We start from the raw sequence: 25,572 nt of genomic DNA, 5'->3' as shown, positions 1-25,572 counted from the left end.
ACCCAGGCTGGAGTGCAATGGCGCGATCTTGGCTCACCGCAACCTCCGCCTCCTGGGTTCAGGCAGTTCTCCTGCCTCAGCCTCCTGAGTAGCTGGGATTACAGGCATGCACCACCATGCCCAGCTGTTTTGTATTTTTAGTAGAGACGGGGTTTCACCATGTTGACCAGGATGGTCTCGATCTCTTGACCTCGTGATCCACGCGCCTCGGCCTCCCAAAGTGCTGGGATTACAGGCTTGAGCCACTGCACCCGGCCCTTAAGATAGACTTTTAGAAGTGAAATTGTTGAATCATAGGGCATCCTATATGAACAATTTTTAATAAATGCCACCAAATTACTGAGACCAATTTTGGACTTTGCTTTTCTTATTTTAACTTTTTCCAAGGTAGACTCAAACCGAGCCAATCAAAATCTATGGAAATTTCCCTTGTGATATTATCTTGCCATTTGCTGCTGACCTGATATCCCCCGGCTATATTTTTAAGTCTTTTTTAAATCCTAACATTCTTAGACACTGACTTTAGCTTCGGCACTGGTTTTTATATATCCTTTCTACACATTATTGCCATAGTAATCTCAAACTCTGCCTTACGCATATCACACCTCTGTAATTTTCCGTGAGTCCCTAATGCCTAAAAAATGAACCTTAACTATGCATTCACGATCCCTCACAATCAGGCTACAATCCTTCTCATTTTGTCCTAAAATTTAAGAGAGAATGAGAGAGAGAGATTTAGCATGAGTCTCACACTCTTAGGCACTCGCACATGCCTTAAACATTTAATTCTTACATCAATTTCAGAGTGTTATAGTTTTATTACCATAAAAACATAGACACTGATGGATTGGGGAAGACACCTGCTTCCTATCACACAGCTGTAGCATTTAGAGCTGTGGTTTGTACGGTTTATCTGACTGCTAAGGTCACGTACTTAACTATCACGCCATATTTCAACTCAATTTAGCACATATTTATTCGATATATACTACACGCAAACTACTTTATTAAGTGCTACAGAGGATTAAAAATGTGAAAAGGATGGCACACAACTGACATTTAATAATGGTGCCTGCTTCCCCAGCAGCAGCTCCTTCTAGGTAGCTATACTTTATGACTCTGCCCCTGTGAATAGCTGGTGCAGAGGTAGGCACTGGTTCTCATCGTCCACTGCAGTGTAACAGACACCCCAAAATTCAGTGGCTTAAAGCAATGACAGTATTTATGCTGCTCCAACTCTGCAATTTAGGTAAGGCTCAGAGAGAACATCTTGTCTCTACTTCACTCAGCATCAGCTGAGGACACGCAAAGGCTAGGACTGGGAATCACCTGAAATCTTACTCACTTGTCTGGAGGTTGGTGCTGGCTGCCAGCTGGGTCATCAGCAGGGGCTGTCACCAAGAACACCTTATACAGTGACCCCATATAGTCTTTCTTCTTCCTCATGACTCAGGGTCTAGGTTCCAAGGGCAAGCTTCACTGAAAGGCAAGGAAGAAGCTGTTTGCCTTTTAGAGCTTAGCCTTGAAGAGCACATAGCGCAACATCACTTCCACGAGTATTGATAGGCCCATCCAGATCCAAGGGGAGAAATGGAGACCCCACCTCATGATGGAGGGTCGCCAGTGTCACAGGGTAGGAGGAGCATGTGAGTCACTGGGGCCATTTTTGGAATACAATCTGCCACTGCACCTACAGACATGCCAGTGACCTTTCAGAGAAAGACAATCCAACAACCAAATTCTTTTTCAAGTGATATGACTTAAGAACAACTTAGAGAATAAAACAGCTGATGGAGGCTAATCTGGAAAGGCAAAATGCAGAAAGAGAAGAAAGTGGCCATGACGAAGCATGAGTTCACTGAAGTTATGAGGCAAACAGAAGTCAGGAATAAGAGGTCCTATTCACCTTTAAGTTCCCAGCAGAGCACAGTGCCAAATGTATGGTAAGTGCTCACAGTTGTCAGATGAAGAAACTCATGAATGCTGGAAAGAGAGAAAACAAAAGGAAGGGTAAGATTGGAAAGGGAAGATGAGATTCTACAGAGATATGTTAAGTTTGAGCATCCAGTTATACCTCCTCACTGATGTCTAACAAGCAGTTAGGGATGCTGATCTTAGCTAAGAAGAGAGAGCAAGTGTTAGGAACAGGGTTTAGGAAGCCATGGACAGGGAAGGTTTGGCTTTGAATGAGATTGCCAAAGAATCTTGTATTAGTCCATTTTCACACACTATAAAGAACAACTGGAGACCGGGCAATTTATAAAGGAAAAAGATTTAATTGACTCACAGTTCCATATGGCTGAGGAGGCCTCAGGAACCTTACAATCATGGCAGAAAGTGAAGGGGAAGCAAGGCATTTCTTACATGGCCATAGGAGGTGAGGAGGACTGCCAAACACTTTTAAACCACCAGACCTTGTGGAAATTCACTATCAGGAGAACAGCGTGGGAGAAACCACTCCCATGATACAATCACCTTCCACCAGGTCCCCTCCTTGACATGTGGGGATGACAATTTAAGATGAGATTTAGGTGGGACACAGAGCCAAACCATATCAATCTACGTTATCCAGGTGGAATAATGAAGTGGTTAATACTATTGGCTTTGAACCTGAGAACCTGGATTTAATGTCTATACCTGCTTCACCACTTACTATGAGTTTTCTTAGGTCTAGTTGTTTAATATCTCTGTACCTCAGTATTCTGTTATAACATTGTTATAGTAATGAAACTACCTCAGAGGGCTGTGTATTAAGTGATATAATGCCTGCAAAGTGCTTAGAAAACAGTCTGTACAGAGTAAGAAATCAGTGCACATCAGTCATCGTAACTGTTAACAGTTTTTAAAAAATATCTAAAGTTCAGAAATGAACAGAGGAAGAGCTGGAGAATAATACTAGGCACGAAGATCTTATGCAACCTGTACAATATTCCTTATGAAAGTTTGAAGTTACATTCGTTGCTGAGCTGACTAACATCAAACAGTTGCTGGTCTGTTAATAAAGGAGTGGCATGGAGAGGATTATGTTCTATATCAACCTCTCTTAAAGTCATGCTCTTTGGGGTGCATAGTAATGTGTGTTGAGTCAACAAAAGTGTGTGGTATACACAAATGAATTTGAGAAATGCTGGATGAAACAAAATTAAGTAGGTATTTCCTTAGAGCCTATACTAAATGCATATATATGTCCCATGGCTTGCTAAGGAGGGGCTATAGAGTGCATCATTTCCAAAACTCCTCTTAGTTTTTTATGGGATCACTCTGTTAAACTGACATTCTGTAGAACACAATTTCTCAAAGCTAGTCAAAGTATGTGTTAAGCTTACTGCAGAAGACTCTCCTGGGAATCTTCTTAAAAACACTTATTATTGAATTGCCTGAACCCAGGAGGCGGAGGTTGCAGTGAGCCGAGATCGCGCCATTGCACTCCAGCCTGGGTAACAAGAGTGAAACTCCGTCCCAAAAAAAAAAACACTTATTATTGAACCTGGCCAGGCGCAGTAGCTCACACCTGTAATTTCAGGACTTCAGAAGGCCAAGGCAGTCACAACACTTGAAGCCAAGAGTTCAAGACCAGCCTGGTTAACATGGCAAAATCTCGTCTCTACTACAAATACAAAAATTAGCCCACGTGATGATGCACTCCTGTAATCTCAACTACTCAGGAAGTTGTGGCACAAGAATCTCTTGAACCCAGGAGGTGGAGCTTACAGTAAGCTGAGATCGTCCCACTGCACTCCAGCCTGAATGACAAAGGGAGACTCTGTTTCAAAAATAATAGCAACAACAAAAAAACCACATATTACTGAACCTACGCATACAGATTCTGATTCAGAAAGTCTGGAGTGAGGTTAAGGCACCTGTATTTTTATTTTTATTTATTTGTTTGTTTTCATGTTTGTTTTAGAGACAGGATCTAACTATGTTGCCCAGTCTGGTCTCAAACTCACAGGCACAAGTGATCTTCCCACCTTTACCTCCTGAGCAGCTGGGACTATAGGCACATGCTACCACTCCTAGCCAGGAATCTGTATGTTTAAAAAGTTCCTCAGTATGCTTTTGCCTCTGGCAACCCAGAAGAGGAATTTGACCCTACCCACAATTCCCTCTCTTTCCCTTTCCAATCTGTTCTCAGAAAAGCAGCTCCACAAGAATGATAGCAAATCCAGTAATCTGTGTTGATTTTTCAGAAATTCGTCAAATAAGCATAGTATGGAAATTACTTATATACCCATTATACTTTCAGAAACCTTCAGACAGTCAATATGGATGAAAGCTAGTGATTTGATTACCATAAAAATATAACTAGGAAAAAATAGTTGTAGGCTTTACATATAAAGAAATTTGAACTACAGCCCCAAAGAATTCATGATAATCTGGACAGAATTTTGAGGCAGAGTCAGATTAGAATATCTTTTAAAACTTGCTTAGAAGTAATAACTAACAAAATGAGGATAGTTGTGTTCTCAGTGTATCTCTTTAAAATTTAATCTAAGAATAGACTCTGAGATTTTCTTGAAGACCAGTTAGAGCTGAGCATATACTGATCTAAGACTAGATATACTGCTAAATCTAATTTAGGAGAGCCATTTTGGAAATAAGACAATTTTTTTTTTCTTGTGAACATTCTGTCTAGGAAGAATTCAGCAGAATGAATATTCATCATTTAACATATTCCTATTTTATAGTGTGCTTCAAAACTTTTTGAGTAAAAATAAAAGTATAGCATCACTTCCAGATTTCTCTACATACTCAAGCAATTATTCGTTTTATATGTCTGGCAGGATGGGTTTTGACTGTGGTCACTCTGTTTGTCTGTTCCATTACCCCTTGTTCTGAGGATAAATTAGCCTGTGAGAGGCCACCCACACTGAACTCTTCCAGACTGAAAGAAAGAAAAAAACAACTAAAGAGTCAGAAAAACTAAATATAACACATGTTCTTAGATTAGATCCTCTAAATATTACTGGGATAATTCTAGTAATTATCCCAGTAATGGCTTTTGTGAATTTTATGGTAGTGTCAATGACAATTTCCTGATTTTGATTCTTGTGTATTGGTTATCTGAAAAATGCCCTTCTTTGAAGGGTTACACATTATTCAAGAGTGATGACTGTCTGTTCACAATTTACCCTCAAGTAGTTCCAGGAAAAAAAATGTTCTTTGTGCTATTGTTACAGCTTTTCTGACACTTGAAGTTATTTTAAAATTAACATTATCTTTAGCATTTTTAAAAGATTATTTTGTGGCCTGTGAGTTTATCATTGATTTTCTCAGGTTCTCTGGGTAAACTATATCATCTGTAAATAGTTTTATTTCTTCTTTTCCCTTTTCTATGAGTTTTTTTTTTCTTTTTTAATTGTGTTGGTTAAAAACAACGTTCAATAGATGCAGAGAGTAAACATCCTTACCTTTTTCTAATCTTAGTGGAAATACCTCTAGTATTTTCTGACTAAACATAACAGTGGCTTTAGGATCAAGGTATAGGAGAATATGCATCATCATTTCTTGGCCCTATGGCTGAGATCAAGTAAAGAAAATATGCATCCCTTTCTATTTTCTTCATGTTTTTATTAGGAATAGGAATTGAGTTTTGTTAAAAGCCTTTTTTTGGGGGGTGGGGAGGCCAAGTGTGGTGGCTCATGCCTGTAATCCCAGCACTTTGGGAGGCTGAGGCAGGAGAATAGCTTGAGACTAGGACCATAAGACCAACCTGGGCAACATTTCTAAAAAACAAAAATAAAAATATTGGCCAGATACAGTGATACACGCCTGTAGTCCTAGCTGCTTAGAAGGCTGAGGCAGAAGAATCACTTGAGCCCAGGAGGTTGAGGCTGCAGTAAGTGTTGATTGCACCACTCCAGCCCGGGCAACAGTGAGACCCTGTCTCCAAAAAATTTGGTTAATAAAATAAAATTTAAAGAATTTTAGAAAGCTTTTTCCCTAACTGGGGTTAATTTATGATTATTCTTCTTACGTCTACTAATATGGTATTTATATTAATAGATTTCCTCATATTGAATCATCCTTGCATTCCAGAAACAAATCCTACTTGGTCATGGTATATTTTCTTAACGCGGTATTAGATTCTGTGTTCTAATATTTACTCTAGCGTTTTTCCATTGATATTGGATAATTGCTTATAATCTTATTTACACATTAGAATCGTTTTCCACCATACCACTTTTAGGAGAACAGTTTCCATGAAAGGGAGCTTGGTAATAACAGAAGGGATAAGGAGACAATCTAATGCAGAAATGGAGAGAGCTGACTTAGGGCCACACAGATGAAGAGGAGATTGCTGACCCCTCACTTACAGACTAGGTGACCTTAGAGAAGTTATTCCTCTTCTTCTGCCCTCAATTCTCTTGCCTATCAGTTAGAAGAACCTACCTCAAAAGATTGTGTGAGAATAAAATGACAAGGTGTCTGTACAGACTTTAGTACAATGTCTAACACAATGTAAGCTCACATAAACATTGGAATATTGCACTTTATTAGAAAGCACTATTCTTCTACTGCTTTTTACATTATAATAATGTGGCATTAAGACATATGTAGACAGGTGTCATAGTTTCATCAGGAGGCAGTTAGTCTCCAATGCCATTTTGTCATAATTACCAGGCCACAGATGAGTTTAGGCAGCTGATCTGGGGAGCTAGGTTTGTCTTTTGTCTCTTCCTTTATAGTTACTCCATTCCAGACTAGAGGTTTGAATTTATAATTTTATTTAATTATTTTATTTTATTTATTTTTGAGATGGAGTCTCACTCTTTTGCCCAGGCTGGAGTGCAATGGTGTGATCTTGGCTCATTGTAACCTCTGCCTCCCAGGTTAAAGCGATTCTCCTGCTTCAGCCTCCCGAGTAGCTGGGACTACAGGTGCCCACCGCCACGCCCGGCTAATTTTCATATTTTTAGTAGAGATGGGGTTTTGCCAAGTTGGCCAGGCTGGTCTCAAACTCCTGACCTCAGGTGATCCACATGCCTCAGTCTCCCAAAGTGCTGGGATTACAGGTGTGAGTCGCTGCGCCCAGCAGAGGTTTGAATTGAAACAGTGAGCTTTTCATGGTTATCAAGTAGGAGTAGGAGGAGCAGGGAACTGCAAAGGAATGAAAAAGGAAGAAAAAACTTCTTGAAACCCTCCTACATGCCAGGAACTAATTTAGGTGTATCTGCAGTTATTACATGAGGAAAGCTGGAAGGCTGCGTCAGGATTGTAGAACTCAAGAACCACCTTGACAGTGAATGGGTATGGGCGTTGTCTAACGATTGAGATCAATGTTTGTTCTTTTTTCCCATTCATAGGCCCTTCAAATAGAATAAAGAGATTCATTTTCTTTGGGTTGGGCTCTGAGTTACTCCGGCTCTAAGTGCTCTGAACATCAGGAAATCACTCTGTACAGGGCGTCAGCTGGGCGTCTAGGACTCCTGCGTGTGGAGGAGTTAAGGAGAGTCATAATTTATCAATACATTTATTCCACAACATTTTTATTATTAATGTGCTTATTCTGCAACTCTTCATTAAGACGGCAGAGGTGGAAATGCTATCTACCACTCTAAGACTGACAGACCTAGAACATTGTAGGAATGCCCTGGAAAAAGAGGCTGGCCTAAAGATGTTGGCATTTCTGTGGAACCTAGAAAGTTGTAGTTAGAGAGCAGAGCAAAGCCTGAGGGAGACAGCACAGCACATGTATTAAGGAACAGCTTCGCGGTGGCTCAAGCCTGTAATCCCAGCACTTTGGGAGGCCGAGGCGGGTGGATCACGAGGTCAAGAGATCGAGACCATCCTGGTCAACATGGTGAAACCCCGTCTCTACTAAAAATACAAAAAATTACCTGGGCATGGTGGTGCGTGCCTGTGATCCCAGCTACTCAGGAGGCTGAGGCAGGAGAATTGCCTGAACCCAGGAGGCGGAGGTTGCGGTGAGCCGAGATCGCGCCATTGCACTCCAGCCTGGGTAACAAGAGCGAAACTCCGTCTCAAAAAAAAAAAAAGGAACAGCTTCAAACAGATGTAGATCTGCATTTTATCTTTCTATCTTTCTCACTGCTGACTTTTGACAAGTTCTTTGTTTTTCTGAGCTTTAATTGTATTGTCTGTAAATTGAGGGAAAAGTACCAAATATATATACGGGGTTATGGTGAAGGTTAAAGGAGATAATGTAGGTAAAACACGTGGCACAGTGCCTGGCTTATAAGCCCTCAAATATAATGGCCGTTATTACTATCTGGTCTTTAGCAGTGCTCCCTTCTTGCCTCCATAAACAATCTTTTCCTTAGACTTGAAGCTTCTGCTTTTTTTTTTAAAGGCTTTTTTTTTTTTTAGGTCACAGCAAAATTTTTAAGACTGTATTTTTATTTAAAGACTATTTTTTGGTTCATAGTAAAATTGAGAGGAAGGTACAGAGATTTCTCATATGCTCCCATCCTCACACAAACATGGCCTCTCCCTTTATTAACATCCCCACTAGGGTGGTATGTGTGTTACAACTGGTGAACTGATGAACCTACATTGATTCATTGCCATCATGCAAAGACCATAATTTACATTAGGATTCACTCTTGGTATTGTACATTCTATGGGTTTAGACAAATATATAATAATATGTATTCACGATTACAGTATCTTAGAGTATTTTCACTGCCCTAAAAATCTTCCGTGAAGCTTTAAAAAAATAGCTTGAGATGTAATTTATATACTATATAATTCACCTAAAGTTTACAATTCAACAGTTATTAATACATTCAAAGAGTCATTCACAATCTAACTTTAGAATATTTTTCTCACTCTCAAAAGAAAATCCAGACCCATTAGCGGTCACTCCCTATTCCTCTTTCATCTTTTCCCCACATTCACTTCTGGGTAACCACAAATCTATTTTCTGTCTCTGTAGATTTGCCTATTCTGGATAGTTTATATAAATGTAATCATGTAATATGTGATTTCTTGTGACTAGCTTCTTTCATGTAGCATGTTTTCAAAGTTCATTCATGTTGAAGCATTGTCTCAGTACTTCATTCATTTGTATTGCTGAATGATATTCCATTGTATAGATATATCACACTTTATCCACTTCCTTTTTGAAAGATATCCGAGTTGTTTCCATTTTTTTGCTATTACAAATGATGACACCATGAACATTTGCAAACAAGTTTTTGTGAGAATGTATGTTTTCAATTCTCTGGGGTATATACGCAGCAGTGGAATTTCTGGGCTTTATGGCAGCCCTGTTAACCTTTAGAGGATCTGGCAGATTGTGATCCAAAGAGGCATTTTGTATTTCCACAAACACCCTAAGAGTGTTGCAATTTCTCCATTCTCCTCAATACTTGTTACAATCTGTTGTTTTTATTATAGCCATCCTAGTGGGTATGAAATGGTGTCATATTTTGGTGTTGATGTGCATTTCCCAAATCGTTGAAGATGTTCAGTATCTATTAGCCACTTGTATAACTTCTTTGGAGCAATATCTACTCAAGCCCTTTGAGTATTTTGATTTTTTATTAGACAGTGTCTTGCTCTGTTACCCAGGCTGGAGCGCAGTAACATGATGACGGCTCACTGAAGCTCCTAACTCCGGGACTCAAGATATCTTCCTGTCTCAGCCTCCAAGTAGCTGAAAACACAGACACATGGCACCATGCCTGGCTAATTTTTGGTAGAGTCAGAATCTCTCGCTGCTTCCCAGGCTGGTCTCGAAATCCTGGGCTCAAGAGATTCTCCTCCTTCGGCCTCCCAAAGTGCTGGGATTACAGGAGTGAGCCACCAAGCTTTGCCAAGTATTTTGAATTTTAAGAGTTTCACACATACTCTGAGAGTCCCTTATTAGATATATAATTTGCAAACATTTTCTCCTGCTTTGTGGGCTGCCATTTCACCTTTTTGATGGTATTGCTTATAGCACAAAAGTTTTTAACACTTCTTTTAAATATAACTTATGGAAGTTTATATTTCAGCAGTTATTTCCTACAATAACATTCACGCTGGTAGACTTTTAATGGAAGACTCTGCCTTGTTCTTCACAGGCAAAAATGAGGCCCTCAATATGTAAAAATCCTCTAATTTTAACCTTCTCATCAATAGCTGTTGACCTACATTGACATCTACTCTTACCTGCTTTCACTACCCGTTCTTTTGAGATAAAGAGAGCTTATTCCAGTCAAGACCAACACTCCAGCTGGGTTCTTGACCTCAACCTCTCTCTCTTCTCTCAGGACATTGCTCTGTCACTTAATCTGTTTTCCTAGATCTTTAACATCTCCCTCAGCCTAGGAGACAGTTTGCCTTGCTCCCTCCCATTTTGCGGAAAAACAAAACTTGTCATGATTTGCATCTTCCAGATATATATCTCTAGTCTTACTCTCTACCCTGCCCTTCACTTAGATGCCCTACAGATATATTTCAATTCAACATGTCCAGAATTAAATTCTTCTCACCCACATCTGCTCCACTTCCAGTATCGCCATTTGTAGATAATGGCACCCTATCATCCATCACTTTCCCACATCAAATTCTCTCTCCCTTGTACACACCTTTCAGAATCAATAAATCATGTTGGCCTGATGAATTTTACTTCCCATATATATCACAGAGTCTGCATCTTACCGTCTTATACAAATGCCTTTAGTTTCTTAGCATCTCTTCCCTGAATTATTGTATAGACCTCTAACTTGTCTTTCTGCCTCCAGTTCTGCCACCATTCAAGTTCATTCTCTTTAATACACCCAGGGCAATATAAACAAAACCTGGTATGTTTTAGCATTTGAATAGGAGATATTGATTGTTACCTTATTAGAAAATGTACGTCACTGGTAATGTGACTTTTGATAACTCCCTTATTCTTCATCAGTCTCTGGCTCCTCATTTGTTAAATAAAAAATGACAGCACTTAGTCTCAGAGACGTAGTGAGAATCAAGCAGGACAATACTTGACATACTAGGTTTATGACAAATGGGAGCCCTCACTTACATGATAATAGAATGAGGTCATCTCCTGGGGCTCCCCTGTGTCTACAGAGAATACTAGATATGACAGCTGCAGAAAGCCAGACTTAAAGTCAGGAACTCTTTGGGAAGCTCTTGAGAACAAGGACACTAGTTTCTTTCCATATAACATGGGATTTGTAAAAATTAGAAGAAATAATAAAGACAAAATACCTAACAGAATGGCTGGTAAATAATAAGCATGGGATGAAAAATAGAAAATAAGCAACAACATGCCCAAGAAGAAATCACTATGCTAAGAAACCAGTTCCTCTTTTGGTCTAAGCATTGTCTGTTACTTGTTTGCCAGAATCTGTTTGTTCTAGATAAAAGTGTGCTTTTGTTATTAGTGGTGCTGGTAGTGGTGAAGTTTTGTTGTTTTAAAGGGTAGATAGCAGTGGAATAACAGGGTAATCCAAGACATCTGTTTTTCTTTTTTGAGACAGAGTCTCACTCTGTTGCCAGGCTGGAGTGCAGTGGTGCAATCTTGGCTCACTGCACCTCTGCCTCCCAGGTACAAGTGATTCGCCTGCCTCGGCCTCCCGCATAGCTGGGACTACAGGTGCATGCCACTACACCCAGCTAATTTTTGTATTTTTAGTAGAAACGGGGTTTCACCATGTTGGCCAGGATGGTCTCAATCTCTTGACCTTGTGATCTGCACGCCTCAGTCTCCCAAAGTGCTGGGATTACAGGCATGAGCCACCACGTGGGCTGAACGTCTGGTTTTCAACTTCGGAAGCAGTTTCCCCAGATGTTAAACATCTGTTCAACACAGAGGTTATGCTGAACTTAAGTTTTCAGAGGTCAGTTCAGATTTCCAATCATGATACGTCTCTTTTCTTGCTGTGTGCAGGCTGGCACTGATTCCTGTTTCTCCTTCGAGATTCAGCAGAAGATCTTGATGGAGGAGGATGATGCCCAGAGAGACGTGCCCAAGGAAGATGGAGTTGGTGATATGCAACATTTTGGTGAGAACTTTATTTTGCAGAGGTTTTTAGTACATATTTACAAGTTCTTACTCCATCACACGTATCGAGAATAAGCTGTCATTTTCAAGTATAAACCCAGGAGTCCAGCAATCACTGGGGAAGAGAGCCTGAGGCTGGCAGTCCTTGGCCAGAACTTTGGTCACCTGTTTGTTCACAGGTCACTGATTCTTACCTCACTGAAGACATATGCTGAGGTTTTATTTAGTCCAGATGTTGGATGATGGGAAGACCCAAGCAGCTGGTATGGAAGTCTTTCTCAGTGACTCATCAGTCATTCAGAAATCAAAGCCTACACAAGAAAGGGTGGGATGGTATGCATAAAGACATCAAGCCTTTAGGCTGTAGCATAGTAGCTGATATTGACATCTCTGAGGAAGGAGGAGGCTCCAACATGACTACTCCCAATTCACAGGGTTTGTGGTGCTGGTTGAAATATTTGCAAAGGGTTCCCCTGGCACTCAAACAGAATAAATAGGTTTATAAAGTGTACATATTCTTCATTACTTTTTATTATGTCTCAGGTGATCAAGTAACCAGAGGAATGAGGGATAAGCTTGGGTACCTAGTTTAAGCCAATCTCATAAGTATTTCCTTCTGAATAGCTCAACAGCTCTGTACTGCAGAGTCCCCTTGTATTAAGGGAGGGCAATTCCAAACCAGATTTCATTTTTCATTTACTCATTATTCTAAGTTCTAGACACAGAGTTAAAATAGAAAAACCTGTGTTAGGGCTCTCCAGAGAAACAGAACCAATAGAACAAACACACACACACACACACACACACACACACACAGATTTTAAGGAATTGTCTTAGTTGCTCTAATTTGGGGGCTGGCTGGCAATTCTACCATCTGTAGGGAGTATATATCTTGAACAGACATGGAAAATAAAACTGAAACATTAAAATATGATGATGTGAAATATTTTGACATATAACTAAAACCAGTCATGGAGTTGGAGAAAGTTTTCTGGAAAGGGTGATTTCTGAAGCAATTATTGCTAGATGAACTGTGGTTATGAGGAAAGAGATAAATGAATGTGACACATGTGAATAACTGTAAGCAGTTTACTGTGACTGGAATGCTCCCTCCTTGCAGGAAGAGGAGGAAGGAAATGGCAAACTATTAGGTGGGAAAATAACCTGCAGAAACCAGATGACTCTTTTTTATTTGTTTTTGTGCTAATCTGAGGATTCCAGATTTATTTCATCCTAAAGGCTTTGAGAAGTTACTTGAAGAATCCTAAGCACTGGAGTGATGAGATTAGAGTTTCCGCATTCACGAGCATCTGTGTAATTATTTAACAAATATTTAATAGTGTCCTGTCATATATGAAGTTCTGTGAGAGGCACTGGAGATATGACAATGAACAAGATAGAAAGATCCCTGTCCTCTTACAGCTTAGAATTGTGTGCAGCAGTTTAGGGGAAAAAAAGACTAATAAAAGAATTTAAATTTTAAGTACTGTTATTGAGGCTTGATTTAGGAGATTATTACAATTCCAATATCCTCCTATCCCATCTCACCTGGCCATTATATCCTGCCATAAGTGGGAGCTTTAAATACTGAGTATTACTCAGCAACTGCCCTATACCCCATTCTCCTCTCATGGCCAAATGCAGTCTTGGATTTGATACTTCCAGACCCTCTTTCCAAAATGTGGATCTTAGCTTTTTCTTTAGGCTCTGCATCTTCCGTTTCCTTGGGAGAGCCTTACTTACTGCACACCCAGTGTCCCTTTAGCCCTGGGCCTAATGAGGTTCCATCTCCCCTTGACTTGTTCCTGGCCCTCTCTAAAAGTGGGAAAATACCAGGTAATAAATGAATGCAAGGGGATGAAGAATCCTATTGACAGATGTTTTAGAGGTAGAAATTATATGATTTGGCAATGGATTGGTAATGGGAGATGAGGAAGAATTGAGGGACTGAAGAAGTTTTCCATATAGGGGAGCTGGATGACTGGATCTAGGAGGGCGTCCTTTACTTAATTGTAGACTACAATTAAGAAGGAGGCCTCAGGGGTGCATGTGAGGGAGGTGATAATGATGTAATGATTAGGACATGTTGAGTCTGCCTTGCCCAAAGGATAACCCTACCTAGGTAGACCGGGTGTGATCCTCACCTTCACCCGTGTGCATTCCTAAACCTTCCCTCTTTCCTGCACTGAGGATTGTGGAAGTTGGAATGAAACACCAGGGACTGATATTTATAGTAGGATCAAAGCATTCAACAAAGTAATTGAGAATCTATCATGAAATGCCAACAGCCCATGAGAGATAAAAACTTTCTTTTGAGGACTAATTACTAGTGACTTATTCATCAAGGGTAATGTTGCCCCCTGCCACTAGGGATCCTTCAAATTGCCTGTGCAAGGAATTTTCCACCTGGATAGTCACTTTGATAACTTCTGCAGGACAAAAGTAGCTTTTCGAACAGGAAAACAATAAACCACATCACAGCTTGTCTTGATTACATTGCTCATCAATGCTCAGCAGACTAGAGGAGTGAAAAGCTAAGTGCTTTGGTGCTCCTTCCCCCCAACCAGCACTCCAGTTGTTGAGAGGTCTCAGACCTTATCTGGGATTTGTGTAGAAAAAAACAGAGGAAGAGCCCCAGAAAGCTCTGCCAACAGGCTTGGGATGTGGGGAGAAAAATATGCCCCGTGGACATATTTATGTTTGTTTAATGACTACTAAACTTATTTCAATACAGCCATGCACTACATAGTGTTTCAATCAGTGATGGACCACATGTACAACAGTGGCCCTGTAAGATAATGGAGCTGAAAAATGTCTTATGATCTGGTGACATCAGTACAGCAGCACAACACCTTACCTTTTCTGTGTTGAGAAGTTTAGATACACAAATATTTATCATTATGTTACAGTTACCTACAGTATTCAGTGCAGTAACATGCTATTTAGGCTTGTAGTCCAGGAATAGGCTACGCCATTCCTATGGCTATACCTTGTAGCCTGGGTGTAGAGTAGACTATGCCACCTAGGTTTGTGTAAGTGGACTCTATGATGTTTGTACAATGACAAAATTACCTAACAATGCATTTCTCAGAACATAGCCCTAGCCTCAAGCAATACACGACTGTGTATGAAACCTTCCTCTTGTGAGCTGATGGGTTGCTAAGCTTTTTATAAAGCTAACTTTAATATTAACATTAAAGATACAGTGAATCCATATGCCCATGTTAAAACTCTGGAGTTTTTTTTTTTTTTTTTTTTTGTTGAGATAGGGTCTCACTCCTTTGCCTAGGCTGGAAGGCAGTGATGCAATCATAGCTCACTGCAACCTTGAATTCCTGGGCTCAAGTGATCCTCCTGCCTCAGTCTCCAGAGTAGGTAGGACTACAGGCCCATGACACCATCCCTGGCTAACTGAAAAAATATTTTTTTAGAGAAAGGGTTTTGCTATATTGCCTATCTTGGTCTCAAACTCCTGGGCTCAAATGATCCTTCCATCTTGACCTCTCCAAGTGCTGGGATTCCAGGCATGAGCCACTGTGCAAGGCCAAAGTTCTGAACATTTTTCTTATGTCAAGCTTGTAAACATAATACTAATACTTTAGGAATCAACCTCTGGAAATCATCAGTAAGAGAATGGCCTTTTAAATAGAGCTGCTTTTGTTTTCCACTTGAACAGCACAATGAATGAATTTTGATGATCTTCTTTAGAAATATTCGTAACTTAGAAATTCTTGGTTCTTCTCATTATACAAAATAGACACACATGTATTTTATTGCAGAGCAATTCACAATTGCAAAGATGTGAAACCAACCTAAGTGCCTATCAGCTAATGAGTGGATAAAGAAAACATGGTATATACACACCATGGAATACTATTCAGCCATTAAAAGGCATGAAATAATGTCTTTTGCAGCAACTTAGGTGGAGCTGGAGGCCACTATTCTAAGTGAAGTAACAGGAGTGGAAAACCAAAAACCATATGTTCTCACTTATAAGTGGGAGCTAAGCTATGGGTACACAGAGGTATACAGAGCGACATAATGCACTTTAGAGACTGGAAGGGAGAAGGTGGGAGTGAGGCTAGAGATTTAAAAAACTACACATTAGGTAAAATCTACACTGCTCGGATGATGGGTGCATATCAGAATTCACCACTATACAATTAATTCATGTAAAAAAAAAAAAACTACTTGTACCCAAAAAGTTATTGAAATTTTTAAAAATTTAAAAATAAATTCTTGGTTGAGGATAGTCATAAATTCAAATGAGACTAAAATAACCTAAGATGAAGGAGGAGGATCACTTGAGCCCAGGAGCTTAAGACCAGCCTGGGCAACGTAGCAAAACCCCATTTCTACAAAAAATTGTAAAATCTGGGTGTGGTGGCATGCACTTGTAGTCCTAGTTACTTGGGAGGCTGAGGCACGAGGATGGTTGAGTCCAGGTTTCAAATTACAATGATCTATGGTTACATCACTGTGCTCCAGCCTGGGCAACAGTACAGGATCTCATCTTTAAATACATAAAGAAAGAAAGAAACTATACTAGTCATAACATCACCATCTGTATCTCAGAAATAAATGCTTCAAACAACCATTTATTGAGCACTAACACTAAATCTCCAGTCAGAGTTGAGTGCTCTATCATCATGTTTTTACCAGTGTTCTTTGCGATTCTCCTGAGAGAAGCAATGAAATTGTCCCCATCAAGTGAAACATTAAAAATGGTCCGGCAACTAGCTCTGAGCCCCTGCAGACACAGCCAGTTAATCAGAATACTGTCACTGAATTTCTAGCCCATCAGTGATCCAGCAGCCGAAAGGGGCCTGTTCATGTACATTTCTGTGAGCATTTTAGGATCTGTGACTACAGATTTAGTGTAACTCTGAAAAAGAAAAAGCGCAGTCAGGAGTGGATGGAGAGATGTAATATCTTAACTGTGGCCCTAATGAATACTCAGTTGAGCAGCCTTGACTTGGGACTGACACCTTTTTTAATACGGGAAGTAGAGGAGGGCTTTATTGGAGTCTTTAAATGTCGTGGCTGGAGCTCACGTTTCTTTTTTACCCTATCCCTACATAATCATGTTATTCCACTTCCTACACAGCCGCTGGCTCTTCCTGTATTTGTCCGGCAACAAGGAGCCAGTCAAGTTTGGAGCAAGGAAATGACATAATTAAAATGGTATTCGATGTGAGGCCTAAAAGTCAAAGCCTCATCTTTCCCCTTTCTTCAGATCTGGCCCCAGGGCCCTAGGTCTTATCTCCTACGCCTCCCTCCACAGCGCAGGCGGCTGTATTAGTCGCTCCTTCCCAAACCTTCCTTGGCTTTACCGTCCTTCTGCATGGCTCGTGCTCTTTCCTTTGCCTAGAAGGCTCTCCAGCCTTTTTTTTTTTTTTTTTTTTTCAATATGAAACTCACATATGCTGTCTTCCCTGGTGGACTCACTGAGCACAGATATCCCTTCACCTGAACTCTTCTGTATCATTGTTTTTTTAGTATACATTACATTATTACATTACAGTTATATACTAGGCAATATAGAACAGAGTAAATGCTTAGTAAATTTGCCTTTGTTTTAACATTCCTCATGTTCTGACGCCTGGCCCCTGCTCCGAGTTGTCAGAATTCTCTCTTGTGCTGAAGTCTGTGTATATCTGACACATCAATTTGGACATCTATCCCTGCCCAAGATGGCATTCTCTCTCTCTCTTTCTTTATATATATATATACATATATACACACACACACACACACATATATAATTATGTTGAATGTAAACATTATATATAATTATAATAATCTTTATATATAATTATCCTTATACATAATTATCTTTATGTATAATATTAAGGACAAATTTGAAATCAAGGTATGAGATAACTGGAGGGATGATGAAAGTCAGATCAAAGGAGAAACAAACCAATAGAGAGAAGAGAAGCTGAGTTCTCTGCAATATCCAGGAGTACTGCTGATAAGGTATTTTTTTTCCATGATAAGCAGATAAGATACAGAGAAACTCATTGTTTTAAGCTCACTACGCAGGCAAAGCAGACTAATTCAGGGTCCTCAAGTGATAAGAAAAGTGAGCCAGATGAACACAGTGGGGTTAGGTTAATCTGAAAGAAAGACACACAAAGACAGACACACACACACACACACACACACACACACACACACACACACACACACACACACAAACACGATGCATCCTTTTCCTGCCTGGTTACAATACAAACTCACAGAAAAGACTGCGGGGGGAGGAGCGCAGAAAGAGAACGTTTGATGCAGAAATTAATCAGATGTTCCAAACAGATTTGGATTTTTCTCATAATTAGAAAACCTACCTTGTAATTGTTTAAAGATAAAGCAGCACATGGGCATAATCATTAAACTTACTGAGGAGACAAAAATGAGGTATTTGCCATGTTATGCCCCTAGGAGGTTAAAATGCTTTGCACTTTAGTTTTAATTTTCTGATGTTAACTTTAATAATGTTTATATATTTAAATATATATTAGAAAATATATAGTAAAAACTAAATATTCAATAAGGTTATTGGAATAAAAATACATCAACGACATTTTAAAAGGGAGAGGGAAGCAAAGCCTTTAGTACCATTATACAAAAATTTAATGGTAAGCTTGATGCTGGGCTTCCTGGCAACGAGGATACAAAGAGAAACACTGGCTTACATAGTTCTCCTCAACAACAGTTGCAAATCCAATGTGAAAATAGATGAAGACGGCTTTTCTAAGAAATGAAAGTACATTCATTTTTTTTAAGAGAGAAAATTTATCCAAGCACTAAATTCTAAAAAGAGTGTGTAATGTGGAACTGAACTTATATAGGACAATCAGTGTACAACACAATGGTCAACATCACTATCAATATTTCCAGAAGGGCAAATGTGGTTGGAAACTACTCTGCAGAGCCTTTTCTTTGTGCTATCTATCCCGTACAAGGAATGGTACCTACATTAACACACTTGTTCATAAAATATGAGTTTTTAGTTTTCAGAATACAAGTTTGTTTCTCAATGAAGGTAAATAATGCACTCAACGTATTTGGCTAGTGTATTAGTCTGTTCTCACACTGCTATAAAGAAATACCTGCAACTGGGTAATTTACAAAGGAAAGAAATTTAATTGACTCACAGTTCCACATTGCTGAAGGGGCCTCGGGAAACTTATAATCGTGGCAAAAGGCAAAGGAGAAGCAGACACCTTCTTTGCAAGGCAGCAGGCTAGCATGAAAGCAAGCAGGGGAAATGCTAGATGCTTATAAAACCATCAGATCTCGTGAGAACTTACTGTCCCGAGAACACCAAAGAAGGAAACTGCCCCAAAGATCCAATGACCTCCACCTGGTCCCACCCTGCTTATAAAACCATCAGATCTCGTGAGACCTCACTATCCCGAGAACACCATGAAGGAAACTGCCCCCAAGATCCAATGACCTCCACCTGGTCCCACCCTTAACACTTGGGTATTATGGGAATTACAATCCCAGGTGAGATCTGGGTCAGGACACAGAGCCAAACCATGTCAACTAATAAAGGGGCTCAGTCAGGGCTTAAAACCCAGTTCTGCTTGACTTCACAGTCAATGATTTTTCCACTGCATTCTGCAAGTAGAAACTTCGTGATGCATTAAATCATCATAATATTAAAGAGAACTTCAATACAAACAATTGATCCATGAGTTAAACTGCTGTGAGGCTGAAATGACTTAATAGCTATAAAGATTTGTCAGGCTATCGTTGCAGAGAAAGGAACAAACATCCAGATTCAGAACATAAAAAGTTAATCAAATCCAACCAATCTTTTCTAATAAAAGGGAACAATAGCAAAAATAATTCCAAATGGAATAACATAAATAATTCATAATATCACTGCATGTGTTTCAAGGTGAGCGGGTATGTACAAACCTACTCCCAAAGATCACAGAAGCTGAAAGGCCAAAGAAAGAGGCTCACAAATCTAGTTTCTCAGAAGGAAACATTTAATAGAGACTTATGAACAGAAGCCATGTCCCCAGCGGCTGCGAGAAGAGATGGTGCATCTCCATGCTGTCACCCTCAGAGTGAAGAAACATAAACCAAAGGAAAAGAACGTGTAGGAGAATTGAAGTTGATCCCTCCGGTAGAGGCAAGAATGCTATGTGAATCTCCCTATGGGCAGGATTTATGGTCAAGGTTGTTTTGACCCAAGGGCAGGATTTAAGGTAACAGTAGATAAAAGTACAAATCTTAAAGTAATTCCCAGAATTCAGGTTAATCAGAAGTCAACATGTAATCTTCTATGAAATTAAACAGAAAAAAAAAAAAAAAAAGTCAGCATGGCAGATTAGCATCCAAGACAGAGTTGCTTGAGCCTCCGTACCGTGCAACACTTTACAGTTCCCCACCTGAGAGGGTGAAGGATATAGAAAAGCAAAATCAGGTACCGTAACCGCTATAGATGCTGGAGAGGCAAACAAGGAAGGTCTGCTGTTTAGTTTACCACAATATCCCTAGTGATGAGGGAAGGCAGAGAGGCAGGCAGGACTCTGGTCTGTGATTAAATAGAAAACTTTATTGTAAAGAACCCAGGAAATGGAAAAAGTAGAAAGACTTATTTCTTTCTATTTTTTAAAAACATCACCATAACTAAAAGAAAGTCTAGTAATAATAACGATAAGTTGTACTTTATTTTATTGTTTCTTTTTATTCTATCTTTTTAACAGTTGTACTTTATTAAGTGCCATATATATATATATATATATATATATATATAAATAAATATATATACTTTTTTTTTTTTTTTGAAATGGAGTTTCACTCTTGTTGCCCAGGCTGGAGTGCAATGGCGCATTCTTGGCTCACAGGATCCTCTGCTGCCTGGGTTCAAGCGATTCTCCTGCCTCAGCCTCCCAAATAGCTGGGACTACAGGTGCATGCCACCAAGCCCGGCTAATTCTGTATTTTTAGTAGACACAGGGTTACTCCATGTTGGTCAGGCTTGTCTTGTACTCCCCACCTCAGGTGATCCACCTGCCTCTGCCTCACAAAGTGCTAGGATTACAGGCGTGAGCCACCACGTCCAGCCAGCCTTCTATATATTTTTAGATGTTGGGGTCTGCATTTATCTTTTTTTTTTTTTTTTTTTTTTTTTGAGACAAGGTCTCTGTCACCCAGGCTGGAGTGCAGTGATCGTGGCTCACTGCGGCCTCGAATTCTCAGGTGATTCTCCCACCACGGCCTCCCGAGTAGCTGGGACTACAGACAGTGCACCACCACACCAGGCTAATATTTTGTATTTTTAGTAGAGACAGGGTTTTGCCATGTTGGCCAGGCTGGTTTGGAACTTCTGGTCTCAAGCCATCCTGCCAACTTGGCCTCCCAAAGTGCTGGGATTACAGGTGTGAGCCACTGAGCCTGGACTGCATTGATCCAATTTAGCACTTAAACCTTCAGGGTGGCCTCGTCTATCTTCAGGCTGCTATGGCATTACGTGAGCTATTGAAAACAACTCTAACTCATCAGGAGTGGGAAGCTTTGCTGGGTTTAGTCACTTGAAAAATCACATTAATGAATACTTTCTGAGTTCCTTCCATGTGTTAAGTCTTGGAGTATGATTCATACAAATATAAATAAAATGACCCCCTTTGTCTTCTAGGAGCTTGGCTGTAGTAAGAGACAGAGATGCCAGCAGATAAAACAAGGCAGTGAAGGGAGGCCAGTGAGGATTACTTTTTGTCTAGTAATTAGGAATTATTCATTATACAGAAATGTCCCTAGCAACAGTCATACTTAGAAAAGAGGTAGAAGGTAGCATTAAAGACAATGAACTCAAGAACAAGTGCTTAAATTCTGCCTCTACCAACTTATTACCTGACATCTCTGTACTTCCTTATTTTCACTTATAAAATGGGAGAGGTAACCGTATTTATCTCACAGGGCTGTTGCATCAACTAATACTGTCCTATATTTGGAAGAATGCCAGATACGTATATAATAGTAATTGTTGCTGTCAAAAAATGTTAGCTAATTTTTTCTTAGACATAAATATTAGCAATCTAATTATGGCCATTCTAAATGTGCTGTGTTAGTGCACATTCTCCTTAGACCTTCTAAAGGGAGAAAAGCTGTCTCTAAGATGTCTGTATACTCAAGTGTATTTCTGGCATTGCTCTAGGCAAGGAAATGTTTGCAGCCACAGTGCTTTGGGTCAAAGCCATCATTTCTTCTTGAGCACCATCTACATGCCAGGCATCCTTCGAGGCACACTAGGGATATAGCACTGGAGAGAACAGGCAAAACTCTCTGCCTGCCTGCCTGGCACTTACATTCTAGTGAGGAGAGACAGACAATAAACAATTTTAAAAGTACATTTTTCAATATGATAGAATGTAGTGACTTTGTCAAAAAATAAATTTTAGTGGTATGGAAAACACATTTTATAAGTAGAGTGGTCGGAGCAGGCCTGAGCATCACAGTGGCATTGAGCAGTGTCTTGAAGGAAGTGAATGAGTGAGCCCCGCAGGAACTTGGGAGGAGGGAATTCTAGGCAGAGAGGGCAATTAGGACAAAGGCCCTGAGATAGAACATATTTACCCAGGAGTCTAGTCTAGGAATATCGAGGAGGCCACTGTGGCAGGAGCTAAGTGAGTGATAAAAGGGAAGTAGGCGGTCAGGCACAGTGGCTCACACCTGTCACTCCAACACTTAGGGAGGCTGAGGTGGGCAGATGGCTTGAGCCCAGGAGTTCAAGAACAGTCTGGGCAATGTGGTGAAACCCTACCTCTGCAAAAAAAAAAAAAAAATCAAAATTAGCTGGGATGGGTCTGCATCTATAGTCCCAGCTATTCAGGAGGCTGAAATGGGAGGACTGCTTGAGCCCAGGAGGTTGAGGCTGCAGTGAGCTGCGACTGCACCACTGCACCCCAGCCTGGGTGACAAAGCGAGAACCTGTCTCCAAAAAAAAAAAAAATTCCAAGGTGGAGGAAATACATGGGGATGATCCGAAAAAAAGGAAGAAATGGATGATGTGGGTGAGAAAAGAAAATTGCTGGAGCACTTAACCGTTTAACTGTTGGACTGATCAGTGTAGACTTCTGTAGGGCAAACAGGACAGGGAAAAAAAAATTCCTCTAAAAAACCAGGCATTCCTAACATATGAAAAAAAGCTCATCATCACCAGTCATTTAGAGAAACGCAAGTCAAAACCATAATGAGATATCATCTCATGCCAGTTAGAATGGTGATCATTAAAAGTCAGGAAACAACAGATGCTGGAGAAATAGGAATGCTTTTACACCATTGGTGGGAATGTAAGTTAGTTCAACCATTGTGGAAGACGGTGTGGCGATTCCTCAAGGATCTAGAACCAGAAACACCATTTGACCCAACAATCCCATTACTAGGTATATACGCAAAGGATTATAAATCATTCTACTATAAAGACACATGCACATGTATGTTTATTGTAGCACTATTTACAATAGCAAAGACTTGGAACCAACCCAAATGCCCATCAGTGATGGACTGGATAAAGAAAATGTGGCATATATACACCATGGAATACTATGCAGCTGTAAAAAAGAATGAGTTCATGTCTTTTGCAGGGACATGGATGAAGATGGAAATCATCATTCTCAGCAAACTAAAGAGGAACAGAAAACAAAACACTGCATGTTCTCTCTCATAAGTGGGAGCTGAACACTGAGAACACATGGACACAGGGAGGGGAACATCATACCCAGGGGCCTGTCAGGGGATGGGGGGGGCAAGGAGGACATTAGGGCATTAGGACAAATACCTAATGCATGCGGGGCTTAAAACCTAGATGACAGGTCGTTGAGTACAGCAAACCACCATAGCACATGTATACCTATATAACAAACCTGCATGTTCTGCACATGTATCCCAGAACTTAAAGTATAATGAAAAAAAAAATTAAAAAAAAGCATTACATAGGCGAGGCTCTTGCTCCCTAAAATTAGAAGTCAAACTTTTACTTGCACATATGAAAAGTGCATTAACTAAGCTATTTCTTCAGTGACTACTGAATTCTGCTCATGATGCCAGGTACTTTGCATATATTATTCAGAAGCTTATTAGCTGCCATGAAGCATCAGTATCATTTATTGCTGCACTCTAGGTGAAGAAATTGTTGCTGGGAGCTACAACAACTTGCCCAAAGCCACAACGATTATAAGTAGTTTCCACTTCGTGGTGCTCTTCTTTGCTGGTGTGAGATCCTCAAGGGCCAATGTCCTTTATCTCTAACTCTAGAGACTCACCCAGACCTTGGAAGAGGTTCACATTCCCGCGAGCCGAGATCGATTATGAGCCACCCTCGGTCTCATTCGTTGACTTCCAATAAAGCATTGGCTGGTCGAGGTCTACATCAGCATTGTTTTCATTGGTTATAGCAACTCAGAAAAATATGTGGAAAAATATTAAAACTTTCAAGAGTATGATTGCAAGGAAATCAGAATAAACGAGTTTAAAATGCCTCTGACACCAGTCCTTAGCTGAAGCCGTTCTCCAAGAGTTTTGCAAACCTGCTTTCTGACGCATCTGGTAAACTTGCCCGGGGCGAACTGTCAGAAGAAGGTGCGGTCACCTGGAGTTTCCCAGTAGATACTTTGTCGTCCCGGGAGGAAATCATCACCCGAGGACGTAAACCCTCCCGCCCTTCTTTCGGCTCATAAAAAAAGCCTGGCACTACAGTCCCTACTGCGCTGCTGTGAACGTAGCTTTGAGAAGCAGGCGCCCAGTGATGGGGCAAACAGCCAGGCCCTTCCAGCAGCGGTGAAAGCTCCAACAGCAAACTGCCTGGGAGCGGGGTAGGTCACCAACTTCGTTGCTCTAACTCCCTGGGTGTCCGCCGCGGTGGTTAAAAAGGGGTTCGGGGGTGCGGGACCCAGCCGCGCGGAGCCCACCACTGCCGCCCGAGGGGGGCCCGACGGTGTGGCGTGGCGCAAGAGCGCGGCTTTCTCTCGCCGCCGAAAGCGGGCCGCACCGATGGCCAGGTGAGGAGGCGGCGGCGGTCGCCCAGGAGGAGAGGGTGGAGCCCACTCCGTGTGCCAGGAGGGCGCCCCAGGGACGCTGCCTCCCCCGCGGCCGAGTTGGTTGCCGCCGGTTGCGCGGCGCAGGGTTGGGGGCGGAGAGGAGGCAGTAGCTGCACGGGCCGAGGAGGGGCGCGCTGACTGCGCACCGCGAGCCTGGAGTGGCCGGCGGGCGCACGGAGGAGAAAGGGTGGGCGGGGGCAAGGGCCAGGCGCTGGGGCGGCGGCGCCAGCGGAGAGCGGCGGCTGGGAGGAAAGATGAGACGGTGAGTGGGCTCCGGGGGCGCAGAGTTTCTTTGCTTCTTTACCGGCTGTAGGGACAAAAGCCCGGGCTGGGGTCGGCGGTGCCCAGGCTGCGCAGCTGTGTGGGGGCCTGAACCCCGTTGTGCATGACTCTCGCGGGGCTGGTTGAGGGGATCCCGGGGAGGGAGTGACTGGGTAGGGGAGATGCTTCCAGAGTGATTGTGGGAAACAGGCAGGATGTGGGGGAACCGGGGACAACTTTATCCAGCAACTCTGGAATGCACATGGAGAGAGGGTTGGGGATCCTTGCGATAGC

General features: G+C 41.2%; 1 protein-coding gene across 22 annotated transcripts in view; it reads left to right on the top strand.

The window, feature by feature from the left end:
* PHLDB2 (pleckstrin homology like domain family B member 2) overlaps positions 1–25,572 on the top strand; it is a 252,429-nt gene that overhangs the window by 120,998 nt on the left and 105,859 nt on the right. For 16 of the 22 annotated variants that reach the window (XR_004275456.1, XM_032299127.1, XM_032299128.1 and 13 more), the window contains exon 2: positions 11,846–11,960. The exons of 1 other annotated variant lie outside the window; for it this stretch is intronic. Coding sequence is in view for 15 of the 21 variants with exons in the window: in XM_032299127.1 (XP_032155018.1) it covers positions 11,894–11,960 (67 nt within the window). In the remaining 6 variants the exon portion in view is untranslated. Of the gene's footprint in view, positions 1–11,845; positions 11,961–23,855; positions 24,979–25,122; positions 25,280–25,572 lie in introns of those variants that run through there. 5 more of the 22 variants (XM_032299124.1, XM_032299125.1, XM_032299136.1 and 2 more) reach the window with 5 other exon arrangements.

Source organism: Sapajus apella, unplaced genomic scaffold, assembly GCF_009761245.1.
Source record: "Sapajus apella isolate SASKATOON/1434 unplaced genomic scaffold, GSC_monkey_1.0 scaffold40, whole genome shotgun sequence".
NCBI classification, from domain to species: Eukaryota; Metazoa; Chordata; class Mammalia; order Primates; family Cebidae; genus Sapajus; species Sapajus apella.
The sequence above is the reverse complement of the archived record's forward strand: the minus strand, read 5'-3'. Positions and strand labels throughout refer to the sequence as shown.